At 40.0% G+C, this 22248-nt stretch overlaps 3 protein-coding genes across 5 annotated transcripts in view; 2 read left to right on the top strand and 1 right to left on the bottom strand.

The window, feature by feature from the left end:
• Positions 1–22248, top strand: part of LOC124165874 (motor neuron and pancreas homeobox protein 1-like) — a 171003-nt gene that overhangs the window by 127004 nt on the left and 21751 nt on the right. The window lies entirely within an intron of this gene.
• On the top strand, positions 218–2592 carry LOC124165538 (myb/SANT-like DNA-binding domain-containing protein 3). Of its 2 annotated transcripts, none has more exons than XM_046542987.1 (3): positions 218–797; positions 1070–1334; positions 1423–2592. In XM_046542987.1, the coding sequence occupies exons 1-3, from the start codon at positions 630–632 to the stop codon at positions 1836–1838; spliced, it is 849 nt and encodes a 282-aa protein (XP_046398943.1). In that variant the 5' UTR covers positions 218–629; the 3' UTR covers positions 1839–2592. The 2 variants fall into 2 exon arrangements, with proteins under 2 accessions (XP_046398943.1, XP_046398942.1); XM_046542986.1 differs by having other exon boundaries at positions 1420–2592.
• Positions 2854–7582, bottom strand: LOC124165537 (putative nuclease HARBI1). 2 transcript variants are annotated; one of them, XM_046542984.1, is made up of 6 exons: positions 7110–7582; positions 6782–6838; positions 5701–5919; positions 5343–5551; positions 3546–3834; positions 2854–3381 (listed from the first exon to the last, which is right to left on the bottom strand). In XM_046542984.1, exons 1-6 carry the CDS (start codon positions 7206–7208, stop codon positions 3373–3375), a joined length of 882 nt encoding a protein of 293 aa, XP_046398940.1. In that variant the 5' UTR covers positions 7209–7582; the 3' UTR covers positions 2854–3372. The 2 variants fall into 2 exon arrangements, with proteins under 2 accessions (XP_046398940.1, XP_046398941.1); XM_046542985.1 differs by lacking the exons at positions 6782–6838; positions 7110–7582 and adding an exon at positions 6496–6617.

The raw sequence follows: 22248 nt of genomic DNA, 5'->3' as shown, positions 1-22248 counted from the left end.
GTGCCATTTAAAAAAGACACACCGCTGTTCATATCTTTGTAAATAACAAAGCTACAAGGAAGACAGTCATGCTGATTAATGTCCCCCTGACGGCTAATGAACATTTGCTTGACACATTTTTGAATTTGCATCTGGACAAAAAGTTATTTCGGGCGTTCAATAAAATGGGACACCCTGTAAAACTTCGACTGTAAAATCAACGGACAGTAGGCCCGTATTGTCAGTCGCGCCTTCTATCGCGACCTTCTATCTAGGTGACCTTCACCTAAAAGGAAGCCAGTCAGTTCGAGAGTCCGTCCTTCTCTATTGTCGCCTTCGCCTTCGATTAGAAGGAGATATTGTTTACGTTCACGGACTGATCCGTTCACTCGGCCAGAAAAAAGCGAAGCGTTACGGAGGTAAATAAGGTTGCCGCCCATTTCGAAGTTAATTAAAATCGAATTATTCCTTGTGCCGCGACAGTGACTGTAGGTCCAATTGTTCGAGGGACAATGTTAATTATATTTTCGCTTTTCTTTGTTGCACCTGAATAGGTTGTAATTACTAATTATTGGAGTTCCCTCGCAATAACAATCAAAATTCAATCAATCGGAAAACTAATCACGCAGAAATAGACAGACGCAATCAGAATGGAGTCGAGGATGACGGCTGCGGAGAAAGATTTGCTGGTAGCGTTAGTTATTAAAAATAGGGATATACTAGAGAATAAAAGGACAGATGCTGTGACGTTGTCTGATAAGACACGATGCTGGAGAAACATTGAAGCTGAATTTAACGGAAATTCTCAAGTCGTGAAGGTAGGTAATACTAGAGTTATTGGCTGGTCGTGTACATTAGTAATCTATTGTATTACTTGCTCATAGCAATGTTGTTATTTATTGGCAAAGTGTGTTATAGTGCATTAAAATAATATATATTTTTAACTTAGTTAAATTTTTAATAAGACACAATGTTTCCGATGTAGTTTTATGCATAGCGCGTAAAAATGAAATGCCGATGATGTGCGAATAAATATATGCGGCGATTTAGGAAGTACTTTGTTTAATTGAAGTGAATTTCACTTTAATAGCGAAATTGGAAGCAACTGAGGAAGGCATGGGACAACGTGAAAACGAAGAGGAGGAAAGCCCAGGCTCAGGAAACCCAGCGGAGGTTGGCCACAGGCGGTGGGCCATTTGTACCGCCTGTGTGCGATCCCAACCCTGAGTTGGAAATAGCCATCCCATCACTGTCACACTGTGAGCAGAATGTTGGGGATATGGATGACGATCTCCTGGACTCGCCTCCTATCCCCAACGCGAGCAGTGGGCACACGGAACTGGAGTATCCAACAAGTAAGTATGTGCGATATTGCTTGTGGTAATGCATTACCTATCGTTATCGAAATTATACAATAAAATTTCTTTTTTCTTTTCAAAGTAGTCGAGGCTCCACCGTCAGATGTTCCGTGTGCCACGACAGTGATGGGAGGTCCGATAAGGACACCATCCTCCTCTGGTGGCATGACCAGAGGAGCTGCTGTAGAGAGAGAGTTGCAGGACCGGCTTGAGGGCTTGAAAACTTACAACGCACACCGCGATAAGATTCAAGCCCTCAGGCAAGAGACAGCACAAGTGGAGCTGGCCACAGCCAAGCTGGTCCATGACTTCCAACTGCGGAAAATGAAGCGAGACGAAGAGACACAGGTTCTGCAGTTGGAGGTCTTGAGACTGCAAAGGATGCAGCAGGAGCAGGCTCTGGCGCAACAAAAAAGGATGGATGACATCCAAATAAAAATTAAGGAGCAGGAGTTGCGCCAGATGATGGTTTGCTTTACCATATTTTGTTTTGTACTTTAGTGGTAGAAGTTGCCAGGGTAATAAATTATGTGAGGTATTTTAAAACAAATTTAAAAGGAATCAGAATGAAAATTTTGTTGCTCAAAGTTCATGCCTTTGCTAATGTATGTGTAAATTTAATGTCTTAACATCAATGGAAAGATGGCTTCAGGCTTCATTTATCTTTACTTTCATAACAATAATATCCATTTTTGAGACAGGCTGTGATATCGATTCCTTTCCAAGTTTACTTATTAAAGGAATATTGCATAGTTCCTTTGAAATAGATGCAAAGGATGAAGTTGCATTGAAACAAATGAAAATCAATGATTTTAGCAATATTTAAATGCATGAACATATGTTGGTTGAAGAAAGTATTTTCACTTATAATGGGATGATTTAGCAAGCAACATTTATTTAATATTAATATTTCAACTAATTCTAAATTTTCCCCATTTTTAGGAGAAGTAATGCTCCTGTTGCCACCTTTGCATGGCCAGCTCCATTCTGCTGTCCTGGAACTCTCTCTCTCTGCAGGATGTTACTGATGGTGTTCTTGTGGATCATGGCTATTTCCAATTCAGGATTCCATTTGGTTTCCTGCCGCTTACATCCTCCTCCCATGCCTTCCTCAGTTGTATAAGACCAGCATCGTACCTACTCATTCAACGTCACATAATCTGTCCTAATACTCTCTATTATATCCCTATTTATGTAACCAGCTACCTTTAAACAAATATTTTGTAAAATTCTTTTCTTATTAAATAGTACAGTAGAGAAATGCACTGAAAACTCTTTCATTCTTTGTTAATCCCTCTTTTCTACCCAGGAAAGCGGCTTTCCTTTTTCAAAACCTTTCAGCAATATATGGCAGTAAGGAAAAAATGAAAGGTAACCAAATGAACAATTTTGATAAAGAAATATGCAGTATTAGCTATATCTACTATAATCATCCAACTTAAAAGAAAAAAATCATCGTGCCAATGGTTAATGTCATCAGAAAGGGAGCCAACATGGGCCAACAAAAACACTGCAGTTAACTGTAATTTGTTTTTTATTAGAATAGAACAACCTCGATGATTTCATTAAATATAAATTCGACAATCCTCACAACTCAGCTCAGTAATACATAAGAGAAGGTGAAATCCAGTAGATAATACTCGGAAAGGGAACTTATGATGGTATAGGATTTCAGAGAGACAGTGACTGATGCACAGCTACCATGAATAGCAGTGGAATGCCTGTACCAGCAATATTAGAATCACTGATGACCATGGGGAAAAGACTTGACAGACGAGGAATTCACAGCCATCAGAAATGTTCCCATGCAACAGCTAATTTCCCTGACACAAATTCCCATTAAAAGACTAGGAGGCGAAGCAACAGGCATCGGCTTAAAGGAACAGGAATAGAAACTATGGAGATGTCTGCAAACAGCAGGGGTCCATCCATGAAGCACAATATCCATAACAGCAGCTGAAGCACATATTTGATCCTGGACAAATGTTAGGAAGACTGTGGTATCCATTACTGACTTACTTATTCACACCAGCTGTCAACCCTCCTGTAATGCAAATAGAAGAATATTAAAACACAGAAACATATTATTTCCTAGTTATTAAGTGAGGATACTTGAAAATTTCATGAATCAACTCTTCCAGAATTAGAATATATTGAAAGACAGTTAACATGAAACTTATTTATTGCAGCAAAGCCATTCACACTTACCTCTGAAAAGTGTCTCTGGATTAGTGCAGCTCTTTCTGCAGCTCCACGACCATTATGACCCCTATACACATGAACAGGAACATCAACCACAGGTATCACGCGCTCCTGATCAGGAATAGGGGCATGATGACGTACAGCTACATTATGTAGAACTGCACAAGCCAAGATCACTTTCAGGGAGGTTGACAATTTCGTCCTAAGCTTCGTTGAGAGGCATGGGAATCTCCGCTTCCAAATCCCAAATGTCCTCTCAACGATGCTCCTTGTCCTGATGTGCGAGGTGTTGTATCTAAACATAAGAAGAATTACAATATTAAACTTTCATTCAGTGATTTGGATAAAATATTATAAAGTTGTTACTTTGCATCAATAATTAGGATAGGTATAATGTTTAATGCATGTGAGGAAGGATGGATTCCCAATGCGCATGCATTAAATGAATGGCAGTATTGAAAAGGTCTTTAAGTTTACCCTATCACTACCAATAAATTGTTTTTTAATTCTAAAGATCCCATTAATGATGAAGAAATGGTAGTGTTTATTTCATGAGATGTAACACAAATGATTATAATTTTTGCTGATCAGACTGGGAGAAAATTTATCTATGGGTTGATGAAAATTTCACACATGACATAATAGTTTGGAAAATTATTATAGCTGATTGTATCATTGCTATCTATGAACTTCCACAAAGTGACATCGTCAACCATCGATCTGAGATTGTTAAGCAATATTCACTTCAAAATGTGTGTTTAGTAGGTAGTTATTTAGCATCCCTAATAAAATAATGAGTGGTAAAGTGGTAATTCAAAGTGATTACATCTAATAATTTTTCATATGCAACAAGTCTGTTAGGTATTATCTTATTCAATCATGAATGCACTTCATTCTCTTATTGGAGATCAACTTAGAATGAACTTAAACACTTGATTTTAAGTAATATCATGATCATCACAGGTTTTTCTATAGTCTGTTTAAATGTCTGTGAGAAGAACATACGAGTGAAGCATTAATTGAAATTAAAAAAACTCAAATAAACCATTAAACATTACCAATTTTTTGTTACCTATTATAAAGAATTTGTCCTTAAAAAGATTAAAACAATTAACAAGATACCAAACATGGCCTAGGATATCTTATTTCAGCAATGACTATGAGTAGGTCATCAAGCAATACTAGAGCATCAAGGATCAGATTTAAAAACACATACAGAATTTTTAGGGTCAGGAAAAGAATTACCTAATTCAAGCCCATTTCAAAAGAAAGATAAATAATATGTATTTTAATTCTATATGGTCGTAAAGAAAACTCTCAAAAAAAGTTTTAAACCAATTGTGTACCTCTTTTAAAATGGATATGAAATGCATGAACTGTTCCTTTAAGTCTAAGCATCGTAGGACTTGAATAAACCTATCTTAGCCAGGCAGTGGTACATTTACCTTGTTATCATAGAGACAATAAGTCAAAGTGTATAAGACAGTATGAATACCTTTCTGAATATAGTACTCAACTACAGCTGATATGATCTGTTTCATTTGCACTTTTCCAATAATTTTTTTTCACTATGCCATTTTATTTTTAAGCATTGTTATTGCATCTATGTAAGAGAAAAACAGCGTGCCATGGCATAAAAGGTCATCATTACCACCATTAATAAGGATTACAATTAAATAGTCTCCCTACATGCTCTAAAAAACTCTATCTAACATAATAGCATGAATGATAAATATAGATAACTGAAAAAATACGCCCAAGGTACAGAGAAACATACAAATCATAATTAATAGGAATATTTACCGCCTTTCAGGACCAGTTGTAGGATGTAAAACTGGTGTGAATAAATAAGGAAGTAATGGATGACCACTATCCCCTAGAAGGATTCCTCGCATCTGCCCAGCTTCAAATCTGTGCTTAAGCCTACTGTTATGGAATATACGTGCATCATGCACGGATCCCTGCCATCTGCAAACAATATCCATAATTTCCATGGATGGTCCCACCACAACCTACAAAGAAGACACTATGAGATTACAAAAGAAGGCAGCCTATGAATTACAAAAGGATTATTACATTATAAATGGATGCAAAAGTAATTTCTATATGTAGAAACTTAATTTCCATGTAACAGTATTGTTTTCTACAAGCAATGCAATACCTGAACGTTCATGGAGAACCATCCTTTCCTGTTCCTATAAACCTCTGCCAGGTCACCTCCAGGGCTTTTAATGGGAATGTGGGTACAGTCGATGCATCCCACCACGCCAGGAAAACTAGCCATTGCATAGAAACTATTTCTGATAGCTGCAAATTCTTCCTCTGTCGACGGTCTTTTCACCCACAACGGCAGCTTAGCAGCTAGTTCTGCACTGACATTCTAAAGTGGAATTTAAAGCACATATTTTTGTTAATAAACTACTTATACATTACTACACTTGAGGACTTTATAAGATAATTGTGATAAAAAGTATCCACATGTATCTTCTCACAATTTAATATCAAGTGTCATCCACGAAAAGTTTCAACAAAATGTAAATGTACGCGAACGAAATACACTAACATCACACTCTTCATTAGTTATAAGTTGAAATAACGATCAGGAATAGCAATAATAGATAATTACGAATACTGACAACTATTGGACAAGTAAAAACTAATCATAACGCTTTGAAAAGTAATCGGCTATATTAATATAAAAATTGATGAAGCAATGAAATCGATGCACGTAGCACAGAGTTAAAACAGACGAAAATATGTATTTTGATGTCATCACCAACTCTCTCTCTCTCTCATTAAATGTCAACAACAACTCTTTCCATTATGGTAGTGTACATACTTCTTTGAGAGCGAAAATCTCAGCATACAAAAAGGCGTAATGAAAACATAAACAACGAAAATCACTCCACACGACTGTACCTACTGTTCATAACCGGTCTCCCATGCAATACTTTACCATTAGAATTCTTTTAAATCTTTCACAAATGAGTAATTAATGCAGTTTTCTCAGGCGATGTAAGTCTGACCGTGAAATGAAAACACGCGTCAAGTTAGCCCAACAAAAGGCATCCCAATTTATTTTCTAATGTGATGTTTACCGTGTTACGTCAAGGGCAGCAGAATTCTGTTACCCGTAACTGTTCGACGAAGGAGCACAATTTGAATTGACGTTTCCTCTGTAAAGTTCGTTCCACAATTTTTAAATAGTATAAAAAAGCCATTAATGATCACAAACAACTTACCTTCAAGATCTGCGAAACAGACGGTTGAGATACTTGAAGAAGGTCAGCACAGACCAACTGCAATCGACAAAATGGTTTCTTTAGACGGGGAAAACTAACGAAAATGAATGCGAATATCATCTATGCATCATAACATTATACGTTAACACCAAACAATAATTACTACGAGTGAATTCAGGTCATTTGAAGTGCTTTGCCAATGTAAACAAAATTTCGAATAGTAAACAATACGGCTACAAGCTGAATAAATCAACCAACTCTACAATTATTTCCATCTTACAAACACGCTAAATACTACAATATCAAAAGGAAACTTTATTTCACTTACCTGAAAGCTGCCGGTGGCAAAAAATCGCAGGGCCGTCAATAATTTCAATATTGGTGGAACAGGCATTCCACGGTTGCTGATGTTTTGCAATGCTATCATGGGTAGCAGTACACAGTCACTGTTCTCTTCGAAAACCTGTACCTGGTCATAAATTCCCCTTCCGAGTAATATTCTACTGGATTTTGCCTATCTCTTATGTATCGCCGAGGTATGTAGTTATAAGGATTGTCGAAAATATATTCAATAAAATCATCGAGGTGTTCATCGCGCTCAAATAATTCCGCCATGTTATTTAGGTACTGTTGCTATGGTTGGAGACCTTCTCGTATTAGAAGCATAGCCCAGGGTATGCTTCTAATCGAAGGCCACAGTCGCCTCCTATAGGAGGAGAGGAACGTCTCTCAATATGAAATCTCTCCAGAAGGAGGGTTAGAAGGTGAAGGTCGCCTAGAAGGCGCGACTGACAATACGGGCCTAAGACCTTCCTGTCAGGCGTGAACAATGATGTGACGCCCCGACCCCTTAGTAACGATTGTCAGCAAAAGTAAACAAAATCCTCGACCTCTCTCTCTTTCTCCCCAACGATTGCTCACGAAATACTCGAACGTCCCTTGAGAGATGTCTTCGCACTGGATATGAACCCAGGACTCTTCGAACAGTAGACGACCATTCTGTCCACCATGTTCAGTTGACAGATACCAAAACTTACATATTTTTCTTCCATTCTTGAAACATCTGTCGAGGAAATTTCTCTTCGTATCGGAGAACGCATACATATATCCATTTCCCCTTCAAATCACCGCACAAAAAGAATGAACGCACCTTCCACATTGATATAAATAATGTCATTTATTTCTCGGCAGTAACGCCGCTTAAGAAAACCCAACACATTCCACTTACAAGGGGAGACCACGTACCTTGCTCCGCCTTTTTCAATGCCGTACTTTTTATGGCCTTCGGAATGGTGAACACATCCCTGAACTAGTAGTGGTTCCGTTGAATGGGCCTTAGTTTGGCTGTAATTAATTAATTTCCATGCGGTACTTTTCACCAGCCGTATATATTTCCTAAATGTCGCTCTCCTCTCCAGGCGGGTCAGGTGGTGTAATGGTAACGTGAATGACTCCCACTCAGGGGGGGGCCAATGTTCAGGGCTTCGTCATGGCAGTACATGTTGATGTCTTCATTGTGGTCATACGGCGTCAAGTTTTTCATTAATTTTAATTGCAGCGAGCATAGACATGAGACAATTTTTTATCATCATAATGGCGTTTAGGTATTTAAGCAGTGTCATTTCAAACGCGTGTCCTCCCTCGGGCCATTTCACGTTCGAACTGCCCAGCAGTGTGCTTACGTTGAAAAAAAGATCTTGCCGCATTGGAGAATGACCCGGAGGATAGGGCTGGCAATAAGACGAAGGAAATACGCGAAGAATATAATGGTGGGATGTGTCAAGGAAATATACGTCCAAGAAGTCCTAAGACGAGTGCGTGGGATGGATAAAGATGGACGCATGAAAGAAAAACAAGACGGAACTGGTTAGGGCGGCAAAAGAGAGCTATGCATCTATGTATTACCATTATAGTATACATAGATTATGCTTCCCAGCAGTCCTCAGCAGACGAGACCTGCTGTAAGCGATGCGACAAACATGTTTCTTTTTTTTAGTGGTGACCATGGCAGATTGCAACCTCGGTCGCTATGGTTTGAGGGAAACGTTCTCGGACTCGTCGATAGATGGAATTACTCTCCCTTCAGCCATGTTTACCCATCTACTCCCCTTGATCCCTCCCTCGCCCTGCGATATTCTTCTATTCGGGATATTTTCCGCTTCAGCGAGCAGCGCCCTTCCTCAACTAAAATCACCCTTCCGCAACTAATATAGCTTCATTCATTCACACGACGCCTTCACAAACTCTCCCTCGCGCAAACATACAAATAAATTCATAGGTAAGGAAAGAAAGGGATAGGAACATGTAATGGAAAAAAAACGAGGACAACGGTGTTGCGGTAGATGGAAAAATGCCTGAAATCACAAACATAGAAACACAAAAAAAGAAACACGCATACGGGTAAATAAACTTGGAAGCCGCGCCCACTAGAGCACAGCCAATCACCGTCAATCATTTTTCCTCCCTCCATCTCTACCCTCTCCTTTGCACCCTTCCTTCTACCCTCACTTTTTCTCCTCTTCTCACTTGAGAAAGATGGGCAGCGTCCCATCGAAAATTTGTAAGAAACAACCTTTCCCCGGAAGTTCCCCACTTTTATTTTTCATTTTTCTCTCCATCGCTAAGTTTTTCTATGTGCCCACCGTAGGGCAAGAAGAAGTTCATTAATATCATTTTTTTTATATATATTATATATATCAAGTGACTATCACTACACACACACAGATATCGCCCGTCGTATGTTGTGTCCCTCCTCCTGAAATATTCCGAATTTGTTCAACATTATTTATTCCCGAGGCCGCAAATTTGCGCAAACAGATCGCCTAATTGCCCTGGGGGTGGGGTGGGGTTGGGTTGGAGGGGGTGCGCGCGGGGGTGTCTGACGAGGAGGAAGGGTCGTGTGCAAGGATAAGGATAGGGGAGGATTTCCAGGGCGCCGAGTGCTTCACTTCGCATGAGAGGCGTAAGATTCAAAATGAAAGCGCAGACGGAAACAGTTGAGGTCCGATGTCGCGTCTTTGTGTTCATCGAGTTTTTTCGCATGATGCAGTGACCAAGTTAGCCAAGATATTTTTTTTCCAAAATGTATTCTTCCATTCGTAAAAAAATTCCAGCATAACCTACTTTTAAACTCACTACTCTAAACTAACCCAATTTTTTCAATATTATTAACCAATTCGAGCGACTTGAGACATGTATTTCTGGTGTTTGCTTAGAATGCTGATCTTATTTCTTAATACTTAGGTGACAGTTAGCATCATGCTAGTGTATTTGACGGTAATTGTGTGTCACAGAAATCACTTAAGACTGAATTTATTTTTCTTGGCCAAAAATCAATATTAACCGCTGGATAAATGCTTTTAAGAATATTTTTTCTGTTAAAAAGTACCGCTGCCTATGAATTCATATTGTTTGCTTAACTATACTCACATCCCACACGATTATTATTTCCAGGATTAATAATATATTCTGATTTAACTGATAAGTTGATGATATGCGTCTTGGAGCACAATTGTGAATTATTCCTCTTCATCCACTACTTGTTCATTTCGTACCCGGCTTCATATATATTGGACTCGCATTATCAGCCAACCAATGAATCTCAATAACAAATGACTGCTTACTCCTAGAATCCTAAGATGAAGGTATTCGATGCTTGCAAAAGTATTGATATTTATATAATTTTGGAAAAATATTACAGATTCATCTTTAAATATCGCGTTTGATAGTAATATGCCTTGATGTTTTCCTCTCTCTCATAATCAATTCAGGTCTTTCATGGCGTGGCATTCAGGAGGCCATTTGACGACAGCTGAGACCATTTGCGCCGCACGGGAAGGGTGGAGAGAAACCCGGCGTCGGATTATGCCTACTTTTAGCGATAGTCACCAAGGGATCACGGCCTAACGTTGGACACACTCAAGCAGGGATCTATATACATCTACATAATACCCTGCGCGCCACCTCTAGGGTGTTTGGCAGGGGGTGATCAATCACCAGCATGCAGCATGCAATTGGACTCCCACATGCACACCACACGGTCCAAGAAACGTCACGTATACTTACAAATTATACTACCATATGCTGTAGGAAATAATAATAAAATTAAGAAACATGCATTAAGTTTTACATAGGCTAGTAGGCTACACTACAAGTCATGCAATCTATTTATGAGTTCTATCACTGCCGTTATAATCTCTTATTGATCGTGGAAAAAAAAGATATTCTGAACCTGTCTGTTCTACAATCTATCTCTCTTATTTTATTTATATGATCTGATCTTCCGCTGTATGTTGGCGTCCGTAAGATATGGTTAACTTCGTCAGAAAAGACACTACTTTTGAATTTATCTCAAAGGTTTAGTCTATTTTTCAATCTACGATTCGACAGAGATTCCCATCCGAGTTTATCTAAGAGGTCAGTTACACTAACAAGACTATCGTAACGACCTTTCACATGCCTGGCAGCTTTTCTTTGCACGCGTTCTGACTCTATTATTAAGCCTTTTTCGTGAGGGTCCCAAACACTGGCAGCGTATTCTAGATGTGGTCTAACGAGGGAAAAGTAGCTAATTTCTCTCACTTTGTCGTCGCACTTTCCTAATATTCTTTTAACAAAACCCATTTTACGATTACCTTGACCGGTTATTTCTCGAATATGTTTATTCCACGATAGATCATTATTGAGTCTAACTCCTAGATATTTCACGGATTCAACAGTCTCTATTTGGATACCCCGAATTACATAGCTACGTTGTAGGGAGTTATTCTTCTTCCAGAAATTCATTACGACGCATTTTTTTCACTTTGCTGTCGTGGGATGGGGCAGTCTCTGAAAAATCACCGCCACCGCCCGAGTTTGAACCGTGGGCTGTAGGGTGAGAAGCCAGCAACACTGTAGCCACCATAACAACCCGATTCCCCATCTTGTTCATTTGCTGACCTTTTATCATTATGATAATGGTTATAACCAGTACGTGAGGAGGAATATGGGCGTAAGGTTGCTGGAATGGGACAGCTGGTTGAAGGGGACTTTACGATACATTAAGCTCGCACTGGCGACGTAAGCGAAGAGATCTAATCTATCGGAAGGATGTCCAACCGAGACCCCTGCCAATCACCTCGCTGGATGGCATTACCTATTGGACGCGCGTTTTTATGGCTCGCACGCACGAGTGAATGCGATCATTTTACCAATCGCAGCCAGTGCATATCACCATTACTGCTGTAATTGCTTACGATGCCATTTTGTCATTGAACGTAGACCTGGAATCGCGATTGGTTGAAAGAATTGGTGAGATGGAAGGGAAGGATAAGTTACGGTGCAAAAAGTCCTCCCTTTTTCTAGACTCTTCTGGTAAATATCAGTCTGAGAATACGCCGATATGGCAGCCAACTTGTCATGAATTGGTGACTGTAACTGAGAGTTACGATTCATTTTGAGGATTCGCTTCACGAGATTTGATTCATGGCGATTCATTCGACTCGTCTTCAAGAACGAAATCCTGGAAATTTACAATTTTTTGGATTGTACCAACTCCACGACGAAAGAGTAATGGTGTAAAGCAGGGGCGCAGCTAGAAATTAAGGCTAGGGGGGGGGTTTCAGGCGCAACTAATACTGGGGTGCTTGTGGTATTACATACCCGCCAGGGTTAGCGGGAGGTATGGAGGCCTTCCGCCGGAAAAAAATTTAGATAAATGGTTCAAAATGGTGATTTTTACGGCCTTCTGAGGGAAATTTAATTAATCCTCACACTATTCTATAAGCAATATTAATCCAATTAAGTAAAATAGATTAAACTTAAAAACTTCTGTGAGATCTGGGGGAGGGGGGGGTTATTCCCCAAAACCCCCCCCTCGCTGCGCCACTGGTGTATAGTGTAAGCGCCACGACGGAACACGAGATTGACATGCGCAAGGATCAATATATGTAGTAGCGGTGACCTGCTCGAATTCGTGACGTCATCAACTTATCAGGAAATGTTTAAAGTATACCGGGACTAGCCGCGGTGATAACTTTTTACGGGAGTCACCCGCACAACATCTTGTCATCTTGAACTTCTTGTCCGGTAGTGTCCGAAAATATCCACAGGGAAGAATGACGCCTCGATGGCTTAACAGGCTAAAGCATTCGACCGGAAATCGGGGGATCAGGGTTCGAATCCCGGTCAAGGCGAATGATTTTTTCTCTGTGGATCTTTCGCACTATCAGGAAATGGTTAACCCCGTCGATATTCCGTTAGGAAGAAGAGGTAGATTCTGGATCGAAAAAAAACGGAAAAATTCGGGTCCTCGTTAGCTAAAAAATCGAACATAGCCGTAGTTATTAATTGTTTTATCTGATGTGAAGCGCGACATCGCGATTATGTAATTTAGAGTACAGATGGATGAAAGGGAAAGATTAGTCATTGCGGACAAAGAATACCTTTCCAATAGTGGCATTCTCTTTCGGGAAGCTTAGCATAAGAAAACGCGACTCGTGTCTTGCCTCCCACTTTTCTTGAGTTTGCGACGTCATCAGAGGTTCGTTTCGTTGCAAATCTGAGCGCAAATCGCTCATTGTGGTAAGGAATTGAAAACCGATATTTTTTATAAATCCAACGCAATCCTATTGTCGTGTTTCCGTGGCCTTTCTTAGCCTTTTTACAGCCCTGGACGAGTCAACAACCTTGACGGTTGCCCAAATCAGTCGAAACTACCACTTTCGGAGATACTTACCCTCTTGCTTTAAACTCCATTCGGATGTCCTGTCTTCGCACAAATTGAACACAACATTACATTTAAAGATTCTTCCACTCACTAAATCTCCGCTGCCATTGCCAGCGTCTCAATGTTAGCAGGTAACTTCCAGGAAAAGGTTTCGACCCTCGATGTTGTGTCAAGGGAATTTCAAGGCTCAAACGTCCTTTTGAGTGGGTGATGTAGATGACAGCTCTTTCATTAAACCCTACTTCAGCCGATATCCATACCTACCAGTAGTACAGCCTCTTTCAACATTTATTTAAAATGGTTGATTATGTGAGGGTTTATAAATGAAGAGATTCAGAATATACTTTCTGTTAAAAGATGTGGGCATCCGGATGGACACTATTTAGTCGTGAGTGACATCACATTGGCGTGTTGGAGAAGGCTTAGCTGGTGACCCTACTGGGGAGCCGGGGGAGTGAGAGGGGTCACGTGACAGGGAGAAACAGGATCCTCTCCGGGAAAAGGGCAATTTGTCAAAAGACTGCAGCCCCACTGTTTATCGATCGATAAATCGCGCGGACTTTCCAATAACACGGGGATTTCCGACGATTCTCTTCTGTTTTTTTATCTGTTGACGCTTCCGATTTATTTAGCGAGTTCGACTTGGACAGGGAGCCAGCGGGAGTTAAGCGATTGTTGAATTTGATATTCGTCCCCCCTCCCTCCCCCCCTTCCCAATCGCATCTGGATGGGGGTGGGTTCGCCGTACGCAGTGGGGTGGTCGAAGGGAGGGAGGGAGGGTAGATAATTGTGTTGATCCAACCACCCCCACCCCGATAAGAAAATCCGTTTTTATCGAATTTCCTCTCTCTCTCTCTCTCTAGATTGGATTTGTTTCCCCCCCCCCACCTCGCCTTCCCTCCCCTAACCCACCCCCCACCCCTCCAACACAGGAGAAGAAAGGGGTGGCAATGTTCCCCCGCCTCCGTGAAAGGAGAGTCGAGGACTGCAAGCCCCTCAACTATCGCGTTTCTATTTCATGCACACAGTGGTAATAGGGTGGTTTCCTATTATTTTTTTATTGCCTAAATCGAAAGATTATTACTCCTGGAGTACGAATTTCACGCTTTTAGATTTTTAAATGACGATATCTATTTTTCGCAACAAAACGAAAAGTGAAAATTTTCAAGCGCGCGAAAACACGACGGCTAAGTATGAATGCTGGGAAAACTCCGTGTGACGTCGTTCTTGTTCCCGCTGTCGCCGTGTGAGGTGACCTTGGGGCGAGGCTTTGAGCGCTGATACGACGCAGGATGCTAGCAGGTAGCAGAGTATCCTGCTAGCAGGCAGCGCTTGGCTAAAATAAGGATTATTATTACCTTATCAAACGAAGAAAACTTTCCGACCTTAGCCAGTTTTAATAGGTGATTATTAAGACATGTTTCCCTGAGCTCTGTGCCTCATGCATGCATTGGTAATCTCAGACGATGTAAAACTCCTATCTACTCGTATAGAAACTAGGTCCCTGTGACGTCACGTGGAGTGGCATCGCATGGGCGCCAATCTGGCCTTTTTCAAACGCAGTTAAAATTGACCATTGCCATTCGTCTAAACCGGTATTTCTAAAACCAAATAATTTGTACATCATGAATACACTTATGGTGGGTAACGAATCGCAATCAATGCCTTTCGTTTTCTTTGATGAAGGAAACTACCCTATTGTAAGGAGGACAACGTAGTTCACAGGCAAAGTAATTATATTTATGAAAACTCAACCGGTTACGAAGCGTCATTCTCGACAGCTGTCCCACTCAGACAATGGAATTAATTACTCCACATTTTTACGGTCCAATATTTTCTCGTCTCGAGCGAAAGGGGCTCCATTGAGAGGTGAACAACGTCACTCTCTGCACTTTTTTCATTTTCCAGACGGCTCTTTGAGAAAGATTGAGTTTTGATATTCATCGTGAGCGAAATTACTCCGTTGCCTCTCTTAATACGAATGAAATTGATTTCCACCATGCAGACTCGTTCATCATTGACGAGATGAAGGAAATATGCTCATATGAGACAATCTAACGACGCCGCTTATGTTTGTTAATTTTATTGATAACAAAATGCCTTTCGAGAATTCAAATCTTTAGCTCAACTGAAGATTTGGGTTCGCGAACAGCTTTCAAATCTGTAATTTCAAGTTCATCTAATTCCATTATTGTTGAAGTAACAATAAATTAGTATCTATCAAAAATACGATATTATTAAAATAAATAATAATTTATATTATAATACTTAATGGGATATTTTATTACTAATAAATTTGTTGCAACAGATAGGGTGGCAATTTTGATTAGGGTACCCTCGTCCATGCATCATGTTGCAACGGAAAAACACATTTACATGAGTACAAAAGTAAACTTTACCCTGAAAATAGTGAACTTACAGAAACGGAAAACATTCCGTAGACCTCTCCAATCCTCCGATGCACCAAAGAATATTGTGTTTGTTTCGGAGGTTCTATTATGTGATCTTTCCTCCACAAATAGTTCAATTTTTAAAATTCTAATATAAAAAGCACATAAGTAATCGAAGGCCAGTATACGTGTCTGTTGGTTCCATCGGCAACACTGCATACACCACTCAACCGATTTCCACGATAATTGGCAAATGTTAATAGTTTTCAAAGTGGAATGTTTAAGTGCCATCTATTCTATCGGAACTGACCCTCAGATCCCATCGGCTATTGATTCATAAGCCAAGAATTTGAAGTTTCAATGACGGTGGTTTTTAATATTCTGCATATGGAAGTGCTTTAATTAAGAGAGTGGGTTGTGATTCTTTGATGGATGACTGAATTCGTGGCTTTGACATGTCCACGAACTAATGGGCCAGCTTTCATATGGATGGGTTGAATGCGAAAAGTATAGACAAGCAGGCAGGCGCAACTTTCTCTCGTTTTTATGACGGAATTTTCGATTGTAATTGTAAATAATTGTAAATAACCTTAATGCTAAATGGAATACTGTAAATGAGAAGTGGACGGAGAGAATAGTGTGATCCTCCGTTTGAGGAGGTGTTGATTTGGTTGGGAGCGATGGCAGCCGTTGCCACGCACACACACACAAATAAACAAACAAACAAGCGAGGGCGGGAGGAGGCGCTGTCAAACAGAGGCGTTATACACAGCTGCGTGTGTTTAAGCGCCAATATAAGCGATGGGAAAGCACACAGCAGAAACAATCCATTGAAGAGATCATTTGGAATGGTTATCAGCGCGAAGGCAGAGAGTTCTAACATATCAGAGGGAGGCAATCACAGTGCTAAGCGACCTGTAATTGGAGCGCATTCTATAATCTCTTCGGCCTTAGCGTGGGAAAGGGACTTTCGTTAAAATGGACGATTACTCGACAACACGGCCGCCGTTGTATTACACGCATAGGTACAACAAATGGGATTTGTGCTGTCGTAGAAAACTTTAACCCCGTTCACAATAACTTAACGCATCAAAACCCGGATCATTTAACCTTCTGGTAGTAAATCCTATGACGTTCGGACGTAATTCATCTGTCGGATTAAGTAACGTGACTTTTGTGTTAGCTTGGGAGATAACTTATAAAACTAAAATGTTCATTTATACTTGTGTGTATTTTTGTTTCTAGGCAACATTTCCATGTATAATCGCTCTTTTATATTACAAAACTGGAGAATATAACCATTTTTATGAATTTGTTACTTCTTGAAACATTATCAGGCTGATTTTTTGCAACTCAAAAAGGTAATACTATTTACATAGTTCAAATATTTCTCAGTCAGTCAAAATATTGTCGGACCTCTATTGTCAGTTTCATCATCTCACGGTGTGTATCAGAGGATTAATGATGCTATTCTTCAATCACAGCAAAAAACCAGTATCAATCGTGAAATTGTGTTCAGAGGACTTATGTTCGTTTATATGTTGCTTGATTGACAAAATTATCTTTCTTACTACTTACTGGTTATTTTCAGGAGAAACTCGAGCTTTTCTCAACTTAGACCTGTCCTGAGTCATTTAATTTTCTGTAAATCAACGGAAGCTATCTCTGAATTACCCTGTCTTCACTTGGGCTATTCAACGCGTACGCATAAATGGTAAAATGAAATAAAATTTTGGGAAATATCAAAATAAGAGTGGGAAGCTCAAAGGGCCTTTTATTTTATTTTAGTATGCGTAACTATCACAAAGTTAGTTCACCCACCATCAACTTCACGTACATATAAAGCTAATACCTGATTTAAAGAAAAAGGCAATTTATTCAAGGTCAGAATATGGTGAGTGGGTTTATCGCGACGAAATAAAGGTAAAAAAAAATGCTTCACGATAAGATGGGAAAAAATCAGTTAAAGAAAACAAATGGGAATCGATAAGCGCACACTCAGTCTCCTTGCGAGTTCTGCGATTGATTTGAAGAATTTCGAGACTATTGCTTTCCCTGGTGCTTAGTACGAGAATAAAACGACATCTTGAATCTTTTGTTCTGAGGTAGCAGTTACGGATTAAATTAACAGCGTCTATCGATACGCGCCTGCACCAGTAAAAAAAAAAGCTATTATAAACAGATACGAAATCATCGGAACGTCTTCGTCTGCTTTAACGTGTCAACATTACGTAACTACTTACGCCATTCGCTACAATGTCCCCACAGTGGCCTTAATTGCAGTGCTGTAGTTGGGAAAACAATTTAGGCGATACTCAAGGAATTGCCAACAGCTAAACATGTATTACACATCCGGCCGCGATTGAAATGTCAAACTCCAACTCTCATATTAGTTCCTAGCTGTGCCACGAGATAACTCTGAACAAGTAAATAATCATACATGATTTTTCTTTCTGAATTCCATTGGACAATTTACAGTATGGCTATTTTTTTACAGATTCTAAAAGGTAGTTTAATCGGTACACTTATAACGAGTTTGGATTTTGGGAGTACCGGAACAACTACAGCACTGCTTACTGGGAAGGTGGGAGGTGCGACACAACGACTTAACAAAGCCAAAAAAAAAGCATTAATAGGTTTTTGAGGCCGCTAATTACGATTTTCGAAATTTTAAAATATATCCAAATGTTTGCAAAGACTAAACATCTGTTATCGTGCTTGGGAATTCTTGAAATCTTGTCTCCTGGAAAATATACCCATTTTAGGAGATCCAATTTGCTCAATAGATTCTCGCTGCTCCAACATATGATGTTTGATGCAACTCAAGCACGATATTCATGGTGATATCAGCTGTGTACCGCTAAAATTCTTGTTTCATGCTACATTTAAAGGCCTTATGCGAGATACATTATAAGCTGGAGTGGATGTTGTCTTCATTTTTGTATTATAGCTTTTGTAGCCTGAAAACTTCTGCACGGTTTCGAACGTGCATTTTAAACGTCTCATTTCAGAAAATGACTGGAATTAGGTGTATTTGCAAAGCAACAGGTATTAGCAAACCTTGAGGCACATTTTATCATCTATTTACATTTAACTTTATCGTAAAATTTTAATTAAAATAAGAAAATTATGGGTTGTTAAACATCAAATTTTAAAAACGAATTCTATTTCCAGTTTAAAAAAACTGTAATGGGAGTAACAGCAGTGATGATATAGCTGCCTTCTGAAGTGGAGGCTCATTTGGTGTAGGCTTATTAACTTAGGCGAGCACTGAGAACGCGCTGGAAGTCTCTATTGCGTTCACTTTGAGATTAGTGCTTTACAGGCACCTCTTAGCATACTAACACTAATGGAAGTAACAGGGATTTTCCTAAAACCTTATACTTTGCTAATAGGGTAGTTTCCTTCATCAAAGAAAACGAAATGCATTGATTGCGATACCTTACGCACCATTAGTGCATTCATAGCATACAAATTATTTGGTATTATGTAATAATCCCAGTTCAGACGAATGGCAACGGTCAATTTTAACCTCATTTGAAAAAGGCCAGATTGGCGCCCATACGATTCCACTCCACGTGACGTCACAGGGACCTAGTTTCTATAAGAGTAGATAGGAGTTTTACATCGTCTGAGATTACCAATGCATGCATGAGGCACAGAGCTCAGGGAAACATCTCTTAATAATAACACATTAAAAATACCTAAGTTCGGAAAGTTTCCTTCGTTTGATAGGGTATTAATAATCCTCATTTAAGCCAAGCGCTAACTGCTAGCTGGGTACTCAGCTACCTGCTAGCATCCTGCGTCGTATTAGCGCTCAAGCCTCGCTCCTAGGTCACCTCACACGCCGACAGCTGAAACCAGAAATACGTCACACGGACTTTTCCCATCATTCCTACTTAGCCGGCGCGTTTTCGCGCGCTTGAAATTTTTCACTTTTCGTTTAATCGCGAAAAATAGATATCATCATTCAAAAATCTAAGAGCGTGAAATGCGCACTCCAGGAGCAATAATCTTTCGAAGTAGGCAATAAAAAATAATAGGAAACCACCCTATTGTCCGGAAAAAGTTCGTTTTTGAGTCTGTGGCGTATTGTCGATGTCTCTGTACCACGGAGAGCCTAAGTTAAAAAGGACTTTTTCTGATCAATCCATATGGTCCATTTGTCGCGCGCTTAGAATGAAGGAGGAGGCAGCAAACGAGGAAATTCGAGTGAAAAATCACCGCAGGCGATATGTATCGCATCAATCAGGGAAATAAGGGCGTCTGGCAAACGGAAGGAGGCTTACGATTGGAGGGAGTGGAGGATGATGGGTAATGGGGACGCATTTCTGCGGCGGATGAATATCCCTATAGGATCACAGCGGAAGGATACACATTGCGAGTGGAAATCGTTGGGATGATGATAAAAATGAGGTTGCCAGCTCTTCGCCTGCCCTAGACCCAATTTAACGAGAGAGAGAGAAAAAATAAATCCTCGTTTGAAACGGCGATGGGAAGGAAAAGACAGGTATAATGTATTCGAGGTATCATCCATGCAGGCGGCAGGAAAAAGTTGTTGGAAGAGAAAAAGATTCCGGATGAGAAAGATGAGTTGCTAAGAAAAAAATCCTCGTCATTCAACTATCACTACACAGAATTAACGGTAGAGAAAACGTCATTGGTTGACGCCATCTTTTCGTGGATTGGTGACGTCATTCATGTCCCAACTCGAAAATTTCTCCCGAAAGAACGGCTCGGTGAGGGAAATAACCACTCAAGAGAGTGTAACAAATAGCGAACCACGAGAGGCCCACGCAAAAGGAGGTCGAGGAGTAGTTGAGAAGAGGCGACTCGCCCTGATTGACCGCGTGACGTCATCAACTAATCAGATAAAGGATGAAGGCCGTTGATTTTTCGCCGTGAATAGTTCGATAAGTGTGTGAAGCATCGAAAATCGGAAAAAACACCAACATGTTCAGTTTCAACAGTCTTATCAATATAAAAAAAACACAGTGCAAACGGTCCCAATTCGTACGAATCGCTACGTACAGTGCCACGAGCGAGCTGCGGCCAATTCAAGAAGTTCATGTTTTAAATCTCGCATTAAAAATAACTCAGTGGAGTAATATTCTTAATCCTTCCGCCATCACCATTCATTCAGTATTCGTTAAATGCGATAGAAAGTTGAAAGAGAGACAATTGAATGCGGTTAAACCTCACTGAAAGAGGATGCTGCTTGCGTGTGGAACCATTGTGTGACTTGACTTCATATAACAGCGTTCATTTGAAAATTACTTAGAAATTGACTCACAAGCCAAAGTTTTACCACGACCTCAATGGCATTTCGCGCGTGAATGCTAGTTGTTTGTCCGAAGGAGGGAGAGAATCGCTCGCAACAATTGAAGTGTAACCAACAATGTAACGAACCACGCGAGTTCCATGCGCAAGGCAAAGGAGGTAGCTGAGAGGCGGCTACTCGTTCTGCATGACCTCGTGACGTCAACAACTATTTTGCGAAAAAGTGAAGGCCTTCCAGTGTCACACTTTGATTTTACGGTTCATGCAAACATTTTTTCCATTGTGAAACTCATTATATCCATAAGAGCCTGTGTAAATACGATGGAAAAGCCAATTGTTTGGGTCCCTTAGTTGATGGAGTGGAATCAATTAGACGGGCATAGTGTGAAATTTTCATAAATTTGAGGTAGACTCGGTTTTCGCGCTATTAAGAATATTTATCACTGCCGCACGGGTGGAGCTGTTTTCCCAAATAAACCTATTTCTCGCTTACAACATACGCTATCATAAATAATTTTAGTTTAAAAACGAGGCAATGGAGGAATGATCTTCAGATAAAATGCTTACTTTTATTCCGAGAATTTAGTCATGAGTTAAGACAAAACTCAAAATATTACATTGATACATAATATATTAGATATTATAAAGTTTATGAATGCAGTGTTTTCAATGTTAGTTATAGAAAACAGCACCAACCAGTAATGCATACTTTTCCATCGGTGAACAGAAAAAATGAGGAATAAATTTGAAGTAGCCACATGAAGCACATTCGCTTCACAGCTTCGTTTTTTTTTAGAAAAATAAGCGCGTACATAAAAAAACGCCAATCATCATTTTCCTGAAGACTTTTGAAAATAAAAAAAGCCCAAATCACAGCTGTTGTTGAGTTGAGTTGAGATATACTTCCTTGCTTCTGCGTCCGTCGGTGCCTTTCTTACCGCGAGTCCACTGAATCCATTCTCAGTCATATCCATTAGGCATGCCATTGATCATCTCAAGATGTCTTCTGCCGTGATTTTAGGCTTGAACTGACAAAACGTGGACTAACTAACAAAAACTCACGTGATACTATTAAACATAACTAT

The sequence above is a fragment of the Ischnura elegans genome, chromosome 9 (genome assembly GCF_921293095.1).
Source record: "Ischnura elegans chromosome 9, ioIscEleg1.1, whole genome shotgun sequence".
NCBI lineage: Eukaryota > Metazoa > Arthropoda > Insecta > Odonata > Coenagrionidae > Ischnura > Ischnura elegans.
The sequence above is the reverse complement of the archived record's forward strand: the minus strand, read 5'-3'. Positions and strand labels throughout refer to the sequence as shown.